Genomic DNA, 19241 nt, shown 5'->3' on the forward strand with positions numbered 1-19241 from the left:
GAAATGGTCTGCATGGCTGTCGTCCCAGATGGAACCTCTTCTAAAGATGAAGCAAAAGAAAACCTGCAAACATTTGGCTGTAGACAAGCAGACTAAGCACATGGATTACTGGAACCATGTCCTGTGGTCTGATGAGACCAAGATACATTTATTTGGTTCAGATGGTGTCAAGCGTGTGTGGTGGCAACCAGGTGAGGAGTACAAAGACAAGTGTGTCTTGCCTACAGACAAGCATGGCGGTGGGAGTATCATGGTCTGGGGCTGCATGAGTGCTGCCGGCACTGGGGAGCTACAGTTCATTAAGGGAACCATGAATGCCAACATGCACTGTGACATACTGAAGCAGAGCCTGATCCCCTCTCTTCGGATGACTGGGCCGCAGGAGAGTTTTCCAACACGATAACGACCCCAAACACACCTCCAAGGCGACCACTGCCTTGCTAAAGAATCTGAGGGTAAAGGTGATGGACTGGCCAAACATGTCTCCAGACCTAAACCCTATTGAGCATCTGTGGGGCATCCTCAAACGGAAGGTGGAGCGCAAGGTCTCTAACATCCACCAGCTCTGTGATGTTGCCATGGAGGTGTGGAAGTGGACTCTAGTGGCAACCTGTGAATCTCTGGTGAACTCCATGCCCAAGAGGGTTAAGGCAGTGCTGGAAAATAATGGTGGCCACACAAAATATTGACTCTTTGGGCCCAATTTGGACATTTTCACTTAGGGGTTTACTCACTTATGTTGCCAGCGGTTTAGACATTAATGGCTATGTGTTGAGTTATTTTGAGGGGACAGCAAATTTACACTGTTATGCAAGCTGTACACTCACTACTTTACATTGTAGCAAAGTGTCATTTCTTCAGTGTTGTCATATGAAAAGATATTCTGATATTTTCAAAAATGTGAGGGGTGTACTCACTTTTGTGAGATACTGTATATATACACTGTATATTTTATGTATGTGTACAGTATATAGCATATTAATATATTAGTAGGCTATGTGAATCTTATTTCAGTGATTAAACTGAGTTTAGGGAAAATATGAACACAAATACTTTTTCAAGTCAGTTGGAAAGCATAGTAGATAGCACCATGTCAACAGTTGACACTCATCCTTGTGGTTGGAGGTGTATGGATTGTTGATCTTTGTAATCAATGGTTTTTGATTGGGTTACACAAGTGAAAAGTGTAGTCTCAGCCTCACTCATTATAGTGGAATTGTCACTCACATGTTCCTTCTCTCCACCTTCCCCTGAATCTCTTTCTCTCTGTTTCTGTCAGTTCACTTCTCCCCACTCTCACCCCATACCTGAAGTTAAATAGCATAGGGTAGAGACTGTGAGAAGCAAGTGAATCGACTTAGTGCTTTGCCTTAATTAATCTCACTTCTAATGATGTAACTATCGGTAAGAGCTTAGCTGGGCAGTGGAGAGGCAGCTCTGTGTGTTTTTGCAAAAGTCAGTGTGTGCGTGTGTGTATGTGTGCCATCTTGTGTGTGTGTGTGTGTGTGTGTGTGTGTGTACGTGTGTGTACACCCATGCGCTTATGTGTGCTTGTGTTTGTGCCTGTCTGTATGTATATGTGCATGTATGCGCACATGCACAATTTTTCCCCCTTAACCAAGCTGTGAGTCATTCTCAAGAGGGGGCTATAGAAAACCAGGTGTGGGTGTTTTTTCATTCAGTCGGCATGGTTGCACAACCCTGTCCTTGGTACACACTGCCGTGTCTGTTAGGGCGTGGAGTTATTATCATATTGTACTTCACTTTTAAACGTTATTGATCTAAATGTTACCAACAAGGGGCAGCAGGCAGCAAAGCTGTCTGGGAGTGTGGGTTTTTAGGTGTGTGTGTTGGCTTGGTTGATCTTTCTTATCTGGTTATTAGGGTGAGGTGGGCAAGAGAGGAGGTACTGAGAACTGGGAGTTAAATATTTCAGCAGAGCATGAATGAGTGTGTTACATGACTGATTTGTGTCAGTGATGGAAGGATGAGTGTGTTACATGACTGATTTGTGTCAGTGGTGGAAGGATGAGTGTATTACATGACTGATTCGTGTCAGTGGAGGAAGGATGAGTGTATTACATGACTGATTCGTGTCAGTGGTGGAAGGATGAGTGTATTCCATGACTGATTCGTGTCAGTGGAGGAAGGATGAGTGTATTCCATGACTGATTCGTGTCAGTGGTAGAAGGATGAGTGTATTACATGATTGATTCATGTCAGTGGTGGAAGGATGAGTGTATTAAATGACTGATTCATGTCAGTGGAAGAAGGATGAGTGTATTCCATGTCTGATTATCTTCAGTGGAGGAAGGATGAGTGTATTCCATGACTGATTCCTTTCAGTGGAGGAACGATGAGTGCATTTGATTCCTGAATAATTTCAGAGGACGGATGTGTGTATTTCATGAATGATTCCTTTCAGATGAGGATGGATGAGTGTATGTCCTGACTGATTCATTGAGGAATTCTGATACACCACAGCTACAATGCTACTGCACTACTGAGCTTATAGAGACATTACTTAGAGCAAAGGAACAAACCTGTCACTGCCGATAGGCAATAATTCTGTAATAGAAAGAAGATAGAGTCAAAGATCTCACTGGGACACAGAGAATAGTTATATTATTACTGTACCTTTCTTAAGGGGAGGTGATGGGACGGAGAGAGACCATCGGTTGCTTTATGACTGCACTGTACCTATGTGGCTCGTCTTTCAAAAGCAGGGACCGACAGCTTCCCCTGTGGCCTGTCTCTCAGTGGAGAACTTGGTCCAATTAGGTTAGTTAATGATGACACAGTGAGGACATAATGTATTTACTGATGGACTAACTGGGGCTCTTGATGTGTCTATGCACGCATGCACTCTCTGTCTCACACACACACACACACACACACACGTTCACGTGCACTCACATGCATGCACACAGCTTTCAGCTTTCAAGGCTCTGTAGCTACTACCCCCTGAGGTGCACGTTCATAGCCTTCCCCACCAGAGCCTTGCATCTCGGTTACTAATGCACTCTGGGAGATGTGCTGGGCTACGGCTCCTCTCCATCTCCCTCTTGCAGACTGCAACGAACACAGCATCTCAGCCCTGTAAGTAGGCGTAATGAATAAGCAGTGCTCTGAAATTCCCTAAACAAGCTCATACACTCGGGCCGGAACCAAAAGGCAACGACTCACTTTTTCCATTTGTGTATTACCAAATTGTCCTTGATAGTTCTGTGCACAGTACATTCTGATCGTCAGTTTCTAGGACACGTATAGTTCAGGTGAGCGGGGCGGCGTCTGAATGGATGTTGCGCTAAAGGATGTTGAGAGCGGCCTGAGAAGGGGCTCACCGAAACCCTTCCTGTGGGCGTTCCAATTCCCCTCAGCATGGTCTCTGACGACGGTCATCGTTGCTTTCGATTCAGGTCCACCACGGATAGACGTACTGTAGAGGTCAGATGAATCTGCACAGGAGGCAGTGAGGCGAAAGAGGCGTTTTGTCATGCCTAGCGTTGAGGATGCCTGGGCTGTGGGTTCTGGGTAGGGTGGTGTCATGTGGGAGGCTTCATCCGCTGCTGCAGAGGCCTGTCAGCCAATCTGCCACGTGCTTTCCACAGGTGTCTGGCTGGCTGAACCCTCCCTTCTGCTGAAGGACCGCCCCCACACCCAGACCCACCTACAGTTCCACTCTTCCTAGTTGTACTGTCACCGAATGCTTCCCGTGTTTATTCATTCCCTTCATCTCTTTGGGTTTGTTCCCATGTGGTTCTAGGTCCTGCTCAGCAGTTTGGCTTCATTTCCCTGCTTGAGGCTGAGACAGCAACATCCTTCCTGAGAGTAAAACATACATACTGTACCTGAAGCACTTTCTTTTATTACTTTGCATTGTGTTGGAATTCTTTTATTTATTTCTTTGTTTTCTTTTTTTTTAATCCTAGTTTTCCTGAAAGACCACTTAACATTTTTTCACAGCGACTATTAGACAACAATAGAGTGCCTTTTTTTTTTTTCAATGTCATTGTCCAGTTGCATGTATGCAAATAAAGTTATTGGAAAATGAATAGTGCACACATCTGAAACATACGTCTCTGTTTTCCTCAGCTCTTCGGGCTGGCCAGTCGGGGTCAGCAAGGGAGAGGCATCATGGGAGCACGGGGGGCGTGGCGAGGGAGAGGAGGGCAGCAGGAGGTGATGCCTATTGGTCTTATTCAGGTGAGTCCTTTTCTACTGGGTGCTGATGAGGCTATGTCCACAGACAGGATGGCAGACTTCTTGTGCCACGGATTCAAACCCTAATTTCTCTGTAGGCTTTTATCACCGTGCTGTACTCTGATTTATCATTTCTATTTTGGCAAAAATGTATGCATGATCGAAGTTAGATGTAAAATATACATTATTCCATAGGAAAATAAAATTCACTGACTAATTCAGACTTTGATACAGTCTTTTTTGTGGCTGTTTATTCCAGGAAATGAAAATAATAGCACGTTTTAGTCATCGAATCTTGGAGCATCAAAAGTGTTTGGACAGATTACCATTATCTCCAGTAATTATGTCATATTTGGCTAACCTATGTCATGTTTAATTCACATATCCTTTGCAAAAAAGGATTGCCTGAAATTAGGGACCTATAGAAATGCCCAGATGCTGAGTATCTTTCATGGTGATGCTCTGTTGGGGCTGTACTGTAGCATTCTTCAGTTTCTCTTGATTCTGGACCTTTTTGCCTCCAGTATTGTCTTTGGCATATCCTGTTGGGAGTCATTGAATCGAGTGTTTCTGATCAGTAGAAGAGTTGTTGTTTTTGTTATGGTGGACAGTTGCATCAACTGTAGAGGGCTTCCTTGGCCAATCAGGTCATTCCCCATGGCTGAGCTCCCCTGCACTTTTTCTTCTAAATATACTTAACAGTCATCAATTTGTTTATATCGAGTCATCAACTTGTAATTAAAGTATTCTTATTTTCTGCCTCTTGGCCAGCACGACTTGCATTAACCTGGACGCAAGACATTGACGGCTCATTTGTGTGCAAGAAAAAGCAAACAAACACAAACACTGTCCAAATATTATTTTACTCTACTTTTTTGTGTGCTATAATTTCAACATGGATGAAAATATCTTCAAGTTAAAGCTAACTGTCTGAAGTTTAATCCCATACCTCAAGTTGCAAACCCAAATGCAGGACTGGCATCACGAGGGGGCAAGAGGGGGCTTAACCCCCTCAGTAGAATTTTCTGCCACCCCCAGTTTCAGTTTTAAATACTCTATAGAGTTATTTTCTGCCTCCTCAGTCACTTCATCCTGACGCCGGGCCTGCCCAAATGGCTGGAATATGGCTCCCCAAAAAAATGTGTCACAGTCCGAAAATTATTTGAGTTCATTTCAGTCATTCATATTAGTCAGTATAATATGAAGGCTACATTTTTGTTTTGTCATGTCTGCGTTCATAAAGCCTTGTCCGAGAAAACAAAGTTTTTGTTAAGGGGTAGTAACTATAACTAAAACATCATTGTAACTCTGTCTTTCTCCTTGTTCTTGTGTCTGTCTGATTCTCAACGTCTTTCTATCCAAAAGCTTCTCGGCTCTTTCCCTATTTCCTTTCCCCTCAAACCTTGTGTTCTTGGTTGTTAATCCCTCCTCCAAATGGCAGCTACAGGCCGTAGTGGATATTTGTTCTGGATGATTTTGTGCTGAAGTAGGGACTAGTGTCTTCCTTGTGAGCAGCGCACAGATTCAAATGGATCACTCTGCTCCTCCAGGACTGGAACCAGTGGCAGAGAATAATCTTTAAAGAGAGATATTAATATATTTCCGTCACGGCTGTTTGCACCTTATAATCGCTACTTAAACTGAGTGTCCTGGAGGGATGCACTGGCAGAAAATGTATCTCAGGAATAATCAATGTCCTAAATGGCTGTGGAGTCTCGCTACTCTGTTGTACAAGAAGCATCACAGTAAATGGCGCACCACAGTGACGTGATCTTTACTACATACCGCACCTACACCCAATGTAAGGTACAGTATAGCTAATCATGCTTTTGTTTTATTTCAATGTTATTAAACCGGGCATGTCGGTTGAGAAGAAATTCCTATTTGTTATGACAAGCTGGGCGTGCAATTGCCAGGGGACAGGACAACACACAGTACCAAATAAATAACATAACAGTTTCAATAAACACTGAAAGAAGGGGCATAAACAATCATCTATATTATATACAGGGCGACATCTACATACAGGTAGGTTTGGTGCTCAGTGTTATTCAGATAGCAGCTGGGTAAGTTTGCTTTTCAAAGAGGGAGGCAAGAGTGCTATTCCTTCCGGCCATTGAAGGTGTGAATGACTGACTAATATGAATCACTGCAAAGGAAGAGTGGGCTTCAGGAGTGACCTGTGTTAGGTTTCTACCCGAGCTCAGGTAACCATTCAAATGGCAGCTGTTGAGCTGATGTCGGGGGAGGACTTACCTAAGAGGAACAGGTTCATTCGGTCCCAGTGAGTCTGGCACTGTGCATCTAGCGTGGGCCGGTTGACCAGAGTGTATTGGCTGAAGGTGGCACGTGTGATGAGTGGGTGTCGTTTCTGTGCGTCTGTCTACCTCTATATTATCCATCCATCTAATTTATCCATTGGTCTAAAGATGTCAAAAGAATATCAGAACTTTTGTCTAAATGCAAAGCATTATGAGAAACATATTCAGTACCTCAGTGATCACTTGACTTGCTGCCTAGCCATGATACCCGACAGCTTCTAGAGAATTTCTGAAAGAATAATGGATAAATATTGCACAGTCCAAGTGTGCAAAGCTTTTAGAGACTCAATCGAGAAGACTCACTCATTTAATCACTGCCAAAGGTTTTGATACAGTACCAATCAACATTTTGGACACACTTACCTGTTTAAGACTCAGAGGATAAATAGTTATCTAATCAAGGAAATATAGTGTATATAGTCACTTTGACATTGGAGTTTTTATTAATGGGAGGAGGGGTTGTTGACAAATTAATCTCAATTCAATCCATTTCAATCCCACTTTGTAATTCAACAATATTTGAAAGAAGTGGGGGTGAATAGTTATTCAATCCACTGTATATGTGATTAATTCGCTGAATATTATTATTTTTTAAATCATTGTGCTGCTAGCCAGCTACCCCACTGTGATCCTCAAAAGCTGTGGCTTGAATTTTAATCTGAAAGCTAGAAGTAGTGTCCCTGCTCCTATTCATAACCACTAACTGAGCCAATTTCCCATTAGATGAGGACATGAACAGAGTGCTCTCAGCCATCTGAGTAGGACAAGGCTGAAATGAGATAGAAATGGATGATATTCTGCCTCTGTGGATTGTATATTATCCTTGAAAAGTCACTCTTACTATCGCCCTGCTGATTTTAGAACTGCCTGCAGTCCTGTAAAAATCACTTATATTTAAAGATTTTATAAGGAAAAGATCACTCGTTTTAAAATTCCACTTACCTTAAATGCATATATCTGAAGTGATTTAAAGGTTACATTCCCATTGTGGTTTCCCTGGAGCATATGATGAACTTAGTTTTGAACACTGACATCTCCTTTACGCTCTTCCACCTGAGAGACCAGAGACAAACTGACTGCACACACTACCACTATAATCTCAACATTAGAGCTTGTCGCTGAATGCTTAATTCCCTTAATATTTTCGGTAATAAAATACTGTTGAGGTCACTATAATTATTTGATATCATTACTCCCAGGTCATTTATTCTGCAACTTTACTCAGGTTTCCTTGTTAACCACATTGTACTGCTGCAACGTCTCTTCAGAGGCTACTGAAGTTATTGTCCACACTTTTCCGACATTCATTTTGCAATATGCCTGAGCACTTAAATAAAGCTACCAGTTTAGAATTTGATCAAGATTGTTTCACTGTAACTGTAAATTGCTTTGTAGTCATAGCACTTAGCCCATGGCAAACCTTAACCTTTGCAGCATGCCTTCAAAGCATTTCTGTGCTTTCGAAGCTTTTAATGTAACATGGTCTTTATTCAAACCTGTCTTAGTACTTTGACACTGAACCTGTGTTGGCATTGAGCTAGGGATTCAGACAGCTAAAAGCTCCTTAGCCTCTGTGTGCTTGATATTGTTAGGGGGAATATGTAGTCAGAAGTACTGTGAGTAAATGACATCAGGGTTAATGGTGAGGCAGCTGGCTCATTGTGACTGAGGTAAATAGAGCCATTGAAGACAAGGAACACAGAACATAAATCTTGCCCAGCATTGCTTTAGAAAAGTAATTAGTGTCTATGGGCTGTGAATGGGGGACGGAAAAGCGTGCCGTAGCAGCTAAATGGTTGTAAAGAGGCATGTGGCCGCGAATGGAGATATATACATGCGGTGTAGCCACTAAACTGGCATGTGTTAGCATAGCCCAATGCTGCAGGCCAGTAGGTGCATGCCAGGTATTTGGAATAGGTTTTCTGAACACAATGTGACTATCTTGTAAAATGCGAAAGAGGAGAGACCCTGTTGGAATAACTCATTTTCACTCTCATGGTGTCATTTATTAAAGTCAGCCTCCATCTTTTCCGAGGTCAATTTGAACCACTGCCTCCTTGCTGTAGTGAAGATCTTTTCATAGGGGGTGGAACTTCATAGTGGTTGGGCTGGCTTTCATTTATTACCACTGAGTCTCTCTGTGTACAGCTCTAGTAGAAGGAGTGTAGATCCCTGATAGCACCAGCTGCCCACAGCGCATCCAGGTTAATTGGTAACTGCAGAGAGAGGATAGTCCCGTTCATCCACCCGTCTCTTACACAGCTCCAAGACTCACTCTCCTGTTTCCCTTTTTACCACGCTCACTCCCTTCCTCCGTTTGCTTTCTTTATCCTGCCTCACCACTGCCCCCTTTCATGCCTTCGACTTTTCTGTTCCCCTAATGAGCTTTTATCTGGACGTTCAGCTATTGAGACCTGACTGACTTTGAAGAAGCTGTGTGCTTAAGCCATAGTCAAAGGAAGCTTGCAAAGTTCTACCTACACACCCCTTTCAAGGCTCCTGACCGAATCCAAATGGTCACATTTCACAAAAAAAAAAAGATCTTGGCTGTCGCTTTACAATTTTAATTGGTTGCATCAGCTTGACCTTTAATAACAGATTTTTTTCAAGTTCCATGATTTGTTAAAACAGTCATGCAAATCATTCTTGTTCTGATATAAAACGTGTCTATTTCCCTAGTTGGGTGTGTGTCTGCGTGTGTGAGCCACTCCCTTGGTTTATTGGAATCATAGCGGACAATATAAAATATATTCCATGGATCAAGTGGCCTCATTCCCGATGTACAGGAAAGTAGTGAAGGCCTTATTAGTACTGTGCATTTTGTGAACAATCTGTTCCATTTCGAAATGCTCTGCCGTTTGTGAACTATGTGCTCATTACCCTCATAGCTGTCAAGCACTTTGCAATCTAATTGTGTTGAAATTGCAACTTGGTTTCAATGTAATATAGTATATTTTTTCTGTCTGGTATTTATAAGTGTACTTAGTGTAAACCACATGTTTGCAAGTGTAAAAACATGTCAGGAATAGCTTCCTATTCTGAACGACAGGCTTATATGTAGAATTATGACTTGAGTTTTCAGTACAGTTTCGCAGAGACTGGGCACTGGGTTAACTAACTTAAATTAAATCAATTGAATTGGTTCTGGTTCCCGTATGTAGGTTATTTATGCAGAGTCTTTCTGTGTGGTTAATGTTTGGATTATGGTTAGGGGTAAAATTAGACAATAAAATGGTTAAGGTCAGTTAAAGCTTCCTGTGTGGTAAAGGTTAAGATTAAGGTTAGGGATCTTTTTTTTTTCTTTAAGTTATTTGAACTTGCTTATTGCATTATGCTCCCTAGTAAAACTATGGTTCATTTTAAGCTATGTGCATGTACTACATGCAAAACAGGGAATTGTACTGTCTTACCATAAACATATCCAACATGCTTCTGCACGGCATTAAATAGTCAAACATTCTTTCACTAGTCATGTTGACATCTATCATGCCAACCCAGAAGGCATTTACTAATACCTCAATAAACCCAAGAATAGTCTACAATTGCTCTATTAGGTTTAGCCATGATTGTATTCTTAACAAAAACATAGAGACCTACCTCCCATTGCGCTTAGCCTATTTGTAGATGTAACGGACTGCAGTCTAAACATAAAATCTGAAGAAATTACTGAATTCAATATGTTAGTCTGGAGCCCTGCCTTTCAGTCTTTTTGCCAATGGCATGCCTAGTTATTTAATAGGATTCCACACAGACAAAGTAATACATCCCTGACTTGCCTAGTTACTGGAAACATTATATTGTACACAGCCTGCAAATTACAATAGCTTTACCACTAAAAACGCCTCAGTGTGTTAGCTAGTACAGTTTTATACTGATACAGCCTCTTAAATTGCTAGTGTATTCTATATTAGCATGTTTGTGCCACAGTATTTGTTTGTGCAAGCATTTGTGGTAATTAACATATTAACAAGCTATACAATAATTTTTTTAGAAAATTTGATATAATGTCTAAGTGGGTTCTACTGGGAAACACTGACCAAGACTTTGGTATTCATCCTTTTACAGTAATTCCTCTCTTGCGTATTAATTTGTTTGCATATTTTTATTTAGTTTTGTTGTCATTTAGTCTATTCATTAAACTTCTTCCTGACATTTGTTTTGTGACAGAGTTTCTGGTGGGCTTCCCTGATAAAATTTTAATGCTGCGTTCACAGCCATGTTGCAAGTTGGAATTTACCAGGGGTTAAGCCATAAATAACATTTAGAGGCAGTAATGTGCTTTGAAGTCGTCTCTAAATGCCAGCTGGCTAATGGCAATCAAGCTGTGTGAACCATAATCTGAAATTGTAGCCATCATGATTGTGAAAAACAATCAACTAAAAGAAGAACAAAACACATTAATGACATGTTAATTTTTTTATTTGACTGCAGAAAATCCTCTGGATTATTAATTAATTGTCATGTATTATATATTTTTTTCTTGATATTTAGCAGATAAGGGTTTATCCAGCGCGACTTACAGCAGTGAATTCATACATTTTCCATATTTTTTCATCCTGTCAACCAACAATGTATTCAGAATGGAAAACACATTGAAATGACTTATGTATGTCTTGCCACCCTTGGGTCATGAATAACTCATTTGGCATATTTATAACTTTGATTATATAAAAAAGAATACCGTCATACTGTCAAAAATATATCAAATATTGTGATATGACATTTTGGCCATATCGCTCAGCCCTACCTCCAGGGTATCATGACACAACATCCAAATAAAGTTATAGAACCTTTTAACTTATTTTTGTTAGCGGTTTAGTAAAATGGAACTCCTGAAAATGTCCCAAAAGATTCTTAACATAGTAGTTCTGGGGACATACAGGGATCTAGAAAAAGGTCTAGAATGTTACATTGGACCAACATATTCTTAGTAATCGTAAAGGGTCCTGTAGATAATGTTGTGCTGAAACCCTCTATAGGACCTAATTATAACATTTCAAAATGATGTCTTCTGTTTACAATATTTGTCCCAAAACTGCCTAAAAGTGTAAGTGGTGATACAATTTCAAGATTACCCACTGACATGTGGGTGTTTCTTTGTAATTCTCTTTCTGATGTTGGATACTGTTATGGCATAATGATATTACATATATTGTTTGGATATATTTTCAAATTGCAATAGCAATTTCTTAAAGGGTCTTAAAACCCTTTAAGAAACTATACATTCTACTAATTACTTAAAAGATTTAATGAAAAACAAAATGTGTGCAACATGTAAGTATTGTCCAAAGGCACAATGTGCAATTTTATTGACCACCCATGTTACTAGCCCTAAACAAATCTCATGTCAAAACGAGCCAGTTTAAATCACGTGGTTGTAGTGATTGAAGTTACTTGGGAAAGAAGATGGAAAACTTGCTAGTACCTTGGTCTACTTTCATACACAGCTGAGAGAACGTCTCATTCCAACCATGTACTCATCCTAGCAGAGCCAGTTAGACTATTTTCAATCTAAAAGAGTTTGTGACTGCAACTATTACTATGTGCAAATTACTGTGTCTTCAAACACTTCCCGCACTCCAACACACACACACACACACATCTAAGATGGCTATATGTAATAAGGTATTTGGATGGTTGATAGATGGTGTAATGTATGGGTGATGGTCATGTAGTTGATGGTTATGTGGTATAGTGTATGGTATTTAGGTGGTTGGATGGTAAGATCGTTGATTAGTTTGATGGTAGAATGTATGGTTGATGGTTGGATGGTTTCATTGGGGTATGGTAGATGGTTGGATGGTCGGGTGGGGTAATGTGTGGTAGATGGTTGGGTGGGGTAATGTATGGTAGTTCGTTGGATGGTTGGATGGAGTAATGTATGGTGGATGGTTGGATGGGTAATTATATGGTATACTATATGGCATGGATAGTTATATGGTATACTGTATGGCATGGATAGTTATATGGTATACTGTATGGCATGGATAGTTATATGGTATACTGTATTGCATGGATAGTTATATGGTATACTGTATTGCATGCCAGTATGTTATGGAAGAGAAAAGGAGAGAAATGGTGTACCTCTGAGCCTCCTCAGTAGTCCACTTAGTTCCCTGGAGAATTATTGTGTTATTTACTATTTTGTATCAAAGGTTCCATTGCTTTTTAGCTTTTTCACTTCTCAGTAGACCCTCTCCAGTGTTGTGTAAGTAATTCACTGCTTCAATCAAAAATCTATATTTAACATTTTTTATGGACTTTTCTTCTGCCAGGTAAACAGAAAGTAAGCAATGTTGACAGACAGAATGCAAATCCAAACTAAAGGATTGGGAGCTCAGTACACATCTCAATACTTTGAACTGCACCTTACAACATTAAGAGAATAACGGATTTCTCAATCTAAACCTTTCACATTAGTGGTACAGAAATGGGGAGATATGAGACTGTGTGTGGGCAGTGTCTCACTCTAATGCAGTCTGTTTACTTTAGTTATGAAAGACTAAATAAGTTAGACAGAAACCCACACCCTGGGATGTGATTAAAGGTTATTCAAGGCATGTGTGTGTGTGTGTGTGTGTGAATGTGCCTGTGTGTGGGCATGTAGGCCTTTTTCATGTGTTTTTCATATGAGTGATGATATTTCACACCACGAGACCCCCGCGTGAACATAGCTCTAAGTCATTTATCTAGGTTTTTTCTCGCTTCCCCCCCCCCCATTCTGCAGCTTTTTCATTACCCCCTCTACTATCGCTCTCTGTTTGTTTCTTCTCATTTGACTCTGGCTCTGAGTGTTATTACTGTTTATTCTGAGCTTTTATATTGCTCCACAGTTGGATGAAACCAGTAGGAGTTTAGATTAGTCATACTTAAGTAGATGTGGTCTCTGTCCCAGGATACATTGTTGAGAACTTATTCAGTTTTGGGATCTAGCTACTACGTTAGCTGCATTAGCCTTGGTGGATGTAAGTATATGAATAGAATGACAAATGTGCCTATTATTCATTCGAGTCAGTGCTGAATTCTACTGAACAATCCTGCACAGTCCTTGAGTCCATGATATATTGCTTACATATTAGGGGTGTAACAGTTCACCAAACCCACGGTTCGGTGCGTATTGCTGTCTTTGGGTCACAGTTCGGTTTCGGTAAAGCAGGAAAATTAAATGCCATTCACAGTTTTCCTGCCTTTGCCTTTGACAAAGTGTTTGACAAAGTATGTTTGGCCTCTAGGTTTCCATTCTGAGGTTCCGTTCATAACCATGTGGGAGGTTGGAATTGACCAGTACTGGGTTAATCAAACTTTAAGCACAGCTATCACGTTTGTGAACAAATTATATATATATATATATATTAAAAATAAAGCATTTCATAAACAACATTTGTTTCATTTAACTGCACAAACTGTCATGGAAGTACTTATCACCATGTTTGTAGTAGGTGCTAAAAATGATAGATGGGCTTCTCAGAATTACCAGCAGGACATCCATTCAAGTCGATTTCCCCAGTCATATGTGGTAATTTCTCTCGTCCCACTTAGTTTTGAACGCACCGTTATACTGCCTACTTCTTTGTGAGATACACACTTATAAAAGGACTCAAATGCACTTTGTCTGCAGCACAGTACTTCTCATATTCCACTCTGGGCTAATGTGATGGATGTCACTGTTAAGTATGGGCAAAACACACACACATTTGCCAATTCATTACCAAACTTTGGCATTAAATGATGATGGAAAATTCTTCTGTTCTACAGTCATTTGCAAAAGTATGTTTAGTGTTTTTGTTTTGTGAATATCTATTATGTATTCAGTTGGGTCTGAACTAAGATCTCTTTATTAAAGGTTTTGAGAATTAATAAATGTAACATTACACCAAAAATACATATTTATTCAATAAGTTCCACTTGCATTCACTGCCAGTTGAGCACTGTGGATCCACTCAGGATGACTTTCCAGTAAATTCAGTGAGGTACTGGGTCTGCTGGGTCTGATGGGCCTAAAGATGGGCCTGAGTAATACTCTCTCAGGCTGGATCAGCCAGGCGGGTCTCTAACAGGGCATTTCCATCTACACGGTGGCTAAATACCAAATGACCCCCTTCCCATCAACCCACCATTTGTGCCTTAACGTGTGCTAGCGGCTTCTAACAGAAAGCAGTGCAGCCTTCATGACTGCGGTGGAATCCCACAAGATACCACTTCATTTTTTTGCTTGCTCAATTTTACACTACAGGGTAGATAGATGTGCGTAATGATATTACCCACACATTTGATTGTCAAGAGTTGATGCAGAAAATATATAATAAATGTTTAATGGTTACTGAAGTTCTTTTGAATCTTTTAAAATGACAGGCAGCAAAAATGTATTTGGTTATAAGAATGTCATACTTGTATTATATTCAGTGAGACAAGTGTTGCATCATTCACATCACTTGTGTATTCTGAAGTTGATGGGTTTATTGATCCCCTGGTTTGAGTTTCACAGAGTAATTCAGATAGTCACTCTTACTTTGCCTTCATGTGGGTTCTGGTACACATCCTTTACAGTACTCTGTATCTGTAGCCAATCTGGTAGGGATTGATAGCTGATCAATGGCTCTGCGATATCACTTTGAATTTTTTGAAAGTTTACCGTTGTCCAACTCTGGTCCCATTGGCTGTTACCTGATATGGTCTATGGGTCCAAGCTGCTACGTTTGGTAAACACATAGCCCTCAAGTCACTGCAACGTGGGGTGAATACATTTTTTTTGCACACTCTCTCTTTCTCATTTTGTAAAATCAAAAAATGCCCCAAAAATACGGACGGTTGACAAATTATAGGGAAAACCGACATAAATTGTCTTTGTGAGGTGTTGGGCCACCACAAGCCGCTGTCTAACATGTCGGTCCAAAGTCTCCCATAAGTGTTCAAGTGGGTTGAGATCTGCTGACTGCGAAGGCCATAGCATATGATTCACATTATTTTCATACTCATTGGGGCATTGTTATTCAGGAAGAAACCCAATAATGAACCCTCTTTTGAAGTCACTTTCCTCATTCCATCGCGATCCAAAATCTAGGTCAACTGGGCCTGCTCAGCATTTTTATACCTGCCAATGGAAGATGATAGGATTTTAATTGCTTAATTGTATCATGCCGTACACCTGTATGGAAACATCTGCGTTTGTTATGTTCCTCCACTCCTTTATTAAGGTTTTTCATTAAAGTTTTCGTTCATCTGTATGTTTTATAAGAAATGTAATGGCTTTTGTAGTTTAATCCCCCCTGTCATTTTATATTGAAATCCGTACAGCTGCCTGTCATTGGTGGCTCCTAGTCAAAGATAAGAAGGGGGATGGATGGATTGATGGGTGGGTGTGGGGGCGTCCTGAGCAGAGGAAAGGAGAACAAGGTAATATTGACCCGCTCTCCCCATGAAACTTTATGTGCTTCCTGAAGTTAATGGGTTGGTGAAGGAATGGGAGGGAAGGAGTTTTTTCTGCTCTGCTTCTGGGACTCATATCTCAACTGCAGTACTAGGCTCCTCCTCTTCTCCGTCATTCCTTTAGAGAGTAGTTAACTCCTAGGAGATTCGAGCATGGAAGGGGCCTTACAGTTAGCCACCCTTTAATTCACTGTTCACCAGGCTAGTTCAGTACTAATAGAGCTACTTGTTCTTTTGATTGGTGTCTACCTACTGTACCTGATTACCTTTTCCTGTGGGTGGGAATACTACAGTTCTGTCTGGGACTCTGGGCCTTTTTACAATATAGTATACCAAATGTTTCCAATAGTACTTTAGGCTGTAGTATCTTTGTCAGAATAAACTTGCAAAAGTAATTCTCTTGAGCAACTCTTCTGAGGTAGCACAGGATACTTGCAGAGAATTGCAGTGAGTAGAGAATTGTATCATGGTTAATCTAAAATAGATAGTTAATCCAAAAAATACTCTTCGTTCAAATACTGTTTAAAAACCCAACAGGGGCCAAGAAAAAAGGGGAAAAATATCTGATCTCCAAAGTAGCTACAATAGAAGTCAATTGACTGTGCCTTGCAAAATGATTAAAAGCATTGACCATTAATTTCAAAAATGTTCATTTTTGTTGATTTGTTATTTTCAAACACTGTATAGCGAAACACTAACTAAATCCTATTTTATGGTGACACTGGAATTGTGTTGGGAAATATTTGTGTGTGTGTGTGTATATGTATATTTGGGCTGCACACGTTTTTGTTACCATGCGGGTGCTCTTTACGGATAATTAGCTAGCAACAATGTGTTGAATGCCTCTTGAATAAATCTGATTGAGCTGAACAGAACATAAGGCTTTTCTGTTAAAACAAGAGCCTTTGTGTTGTAATCAAAATATTAATAATCGTTGACGGTTTTCCAACTTTTGTTTTGTGAACTGCTGGTTTTGCAGTGGCGAGTAGTGGTATTGATAAACCAACATTGTGGAATCCTACATATTTGATGAAGTCTGTGTTTGAATCTGCATTTTAGCCCAGCGGTGATGGACTGTGACTTGTTGATAAAACATGAACTGGATGTCAACACGGCTAGATGGACGTAGCCTAGATAGTTTGTAGCACCTCAAACATATTGACATATCTACACTAACACCTCCACCTTGTCAATATACCCTGCACAATACGAAAACGCAAAAGAAAACGAAATAACTTTGTCTCCCCAATGCATTTAAGCAGCCCTTAGCACCAGCCTAATAAGGGTAAAGAGATGACCAGAGCAGTGGGTGTGTATAGCTGTGGGTCTGCGCCCATACTCTGTGGTTAGGAATGGTGGGTTTCAGCACCTTTTAGACTGCTCATGTCCCGTAGTGAATGTCCCTCTCCTAACTATTTCAGCAAACAAGTAGTACCCACGCTGTATGATTTCGGGGTCTACTGTACCAAAAACAACCGGGGCTGGTGGAATCAATGGAACCAAACTAGGTGTCAATTCATTTCTTTATAGAGTAAATAAGTACAGGTTAAAACATACATCCATTCCAACACAAATCTTTTTGGCAGTGCAACTGAACAAAGTTTTTAGAAAACAAAGACAATATAACAAAGACAATTCTTGTCAAGGCAATCCATGGAATAGGGGAAGAGGTAATCCTTCCTTTTGGTAACAGTGTGGCCAATATCTGTTGTGATTCCTGGAAGTAAAATAGCATAAATGCTATTTTCAATGTGTCAGATATCACCTCGGCAGTACAATATTCATTTATTTATAGGTTTATGTAGATAATGGCATACTGCTAATAAACTGCAGAATTTATGGTATGATGACATTGACATTTTTAATGTTTAGTGTGTGCATATGGTCAGTACTTAAAACAAAAAAGAGGACAACTAATAAGTGTCCATTTCATTGTCATTTGGCAGTCTTGTTTAACAGTCATATGGCTTGGGGTTAGAAGCTGTTAAGTGTCTTGTCGGTTACAGACCAGGTATCTTGTTGCTGTCATTGAAAATGAAAAGATTCACAGTTGCTCCACAGATCAGACTACCTTCAGGATGCTAGATTTGTCCCATAATGTAACAGAGCCTGTGCCAACGTGTGTTGGCTCCTCTCTCACTCTCTTTTTATCTCTCTCTCTCTCGCACACACATGCACGCACAAAATGTTCCCCCCCTCCCCACGTCACGCGTAGTTTCTTCGCCTTCATCTCTCCTCTTCTCCCATTCTCCTTCTCCCCGTCTTTCTCCCATCATGGTGTTGTGGTCACTGAGCCAAGGTAAACCAAGCTGTGGCAAAAGAGGAATAATAGGAGAGGAGGGACCTCCTGCTTTTTTAAAACCCTTACTGGCATCAATATCCAGGCCAGAAGTACTCAAGTGATATTTGAGAAGTTCCGGTTCTACGCTTGATCGGTAAACCGCATATACCGTTTCCCAAGATATTTAGTGATTGCTAGATGTTTTTCAATTTCTTCAATGTTGTAAAAATGTGTAGGTGTTTTTCATTTGTAATGTTTTATAGACCTTTGCAGTATGTTAGAAGAGAGCAGATTGTTCATTTTCACCATTGTTTACTATGAAGCTTAAACTGTCATTCAGAACAGCTTATCCTGGTCACTTCATTTGCATGTTTTTTCTTTGAAAATCCCAATGGTTGAAGTCAGAAGCTTGTGGGAAGTAGACAAGTACGTAGCTGAATTATTATGAAGATGGGGCATCATATTATTCTGCAGTGATTTCGAAGTCTATGTATATATTGTCTATATAGTACACATTTCCTGTTTCTCCTCTCTGTGTGCCTGGCTTTTGATCATTCAAGTCCGTGCGAACTCACAGCTTCAGTAGGAAGCTACACTATGCTCATGTCATGTTCACAATGTCTCAAAATTTGACAACAACTTTATTTCAATAGATTATTTTGAAGTCTTGTGTCCAAGAAAGCCTCTAATGTAACTAACACATAGATGCCAGTACCTGGAGTTTGCTTAATGCCATACACATTTTGATTGGAACTGTGTTCTGTTTTCGTACCGAAGAGACATAGTTATGCAGAGAAGCATCTAATCCCCATCGATATGGTAGAAGATATGGAATGTTGTAGGGCTGAGTTGCTTTCAAAGGCCCTGGGATCACTAAGGATACATGACATCATGGACTTTGTAACAGATGATTTTAGAGCAAAATCTGTCTGCTTCTGCCAGAAGGCTAAAACGGTGTAGTCATCGGAGCTTCTAGAAGGACAAAGGTCCAAGAAATTACTCCAGATCCA

General features: G+C 40.4%; 1 protein-coding gene across 2 annotated transcripts in view; it reads left to right on the forward strand.

Moving 5' to 3' along the window:
• The window catches only part of ca16b (carbonic anhydrase XVI b), a 195876-nt gene that overhangs the window by 44928 nt on the left and 131707 nt on the right, over positions 1-19241 (forward strand). For both annotated transcript variants that reach the window (XM_013138224.4, XM_013138225.3), the window contains exon 2: positions 4096-4206. In XM_013138224.4, coding sequence (XP_012993678.2) covers positions 4096-4206 — 111 coding nt within the window. The remainder of the gene's footprint in view (positions 1-4095; positions 4207-19241) is intronic.

This window comes from Esox lucius, chromosome 17 (genome assembly GCF_011004845.1).
Source record: "Esox lucius isolate fEsoLuc1 chromosome 17, fEsoLuc1.pri, whole genome shotgun sequence".
NCBI classification, from domain to species: domain Eukaryota; kingdom Metazoa; phylum Chordata; class Actinopteri; order Esociformes; family Esocidae; genus Esox; species Esox lucius.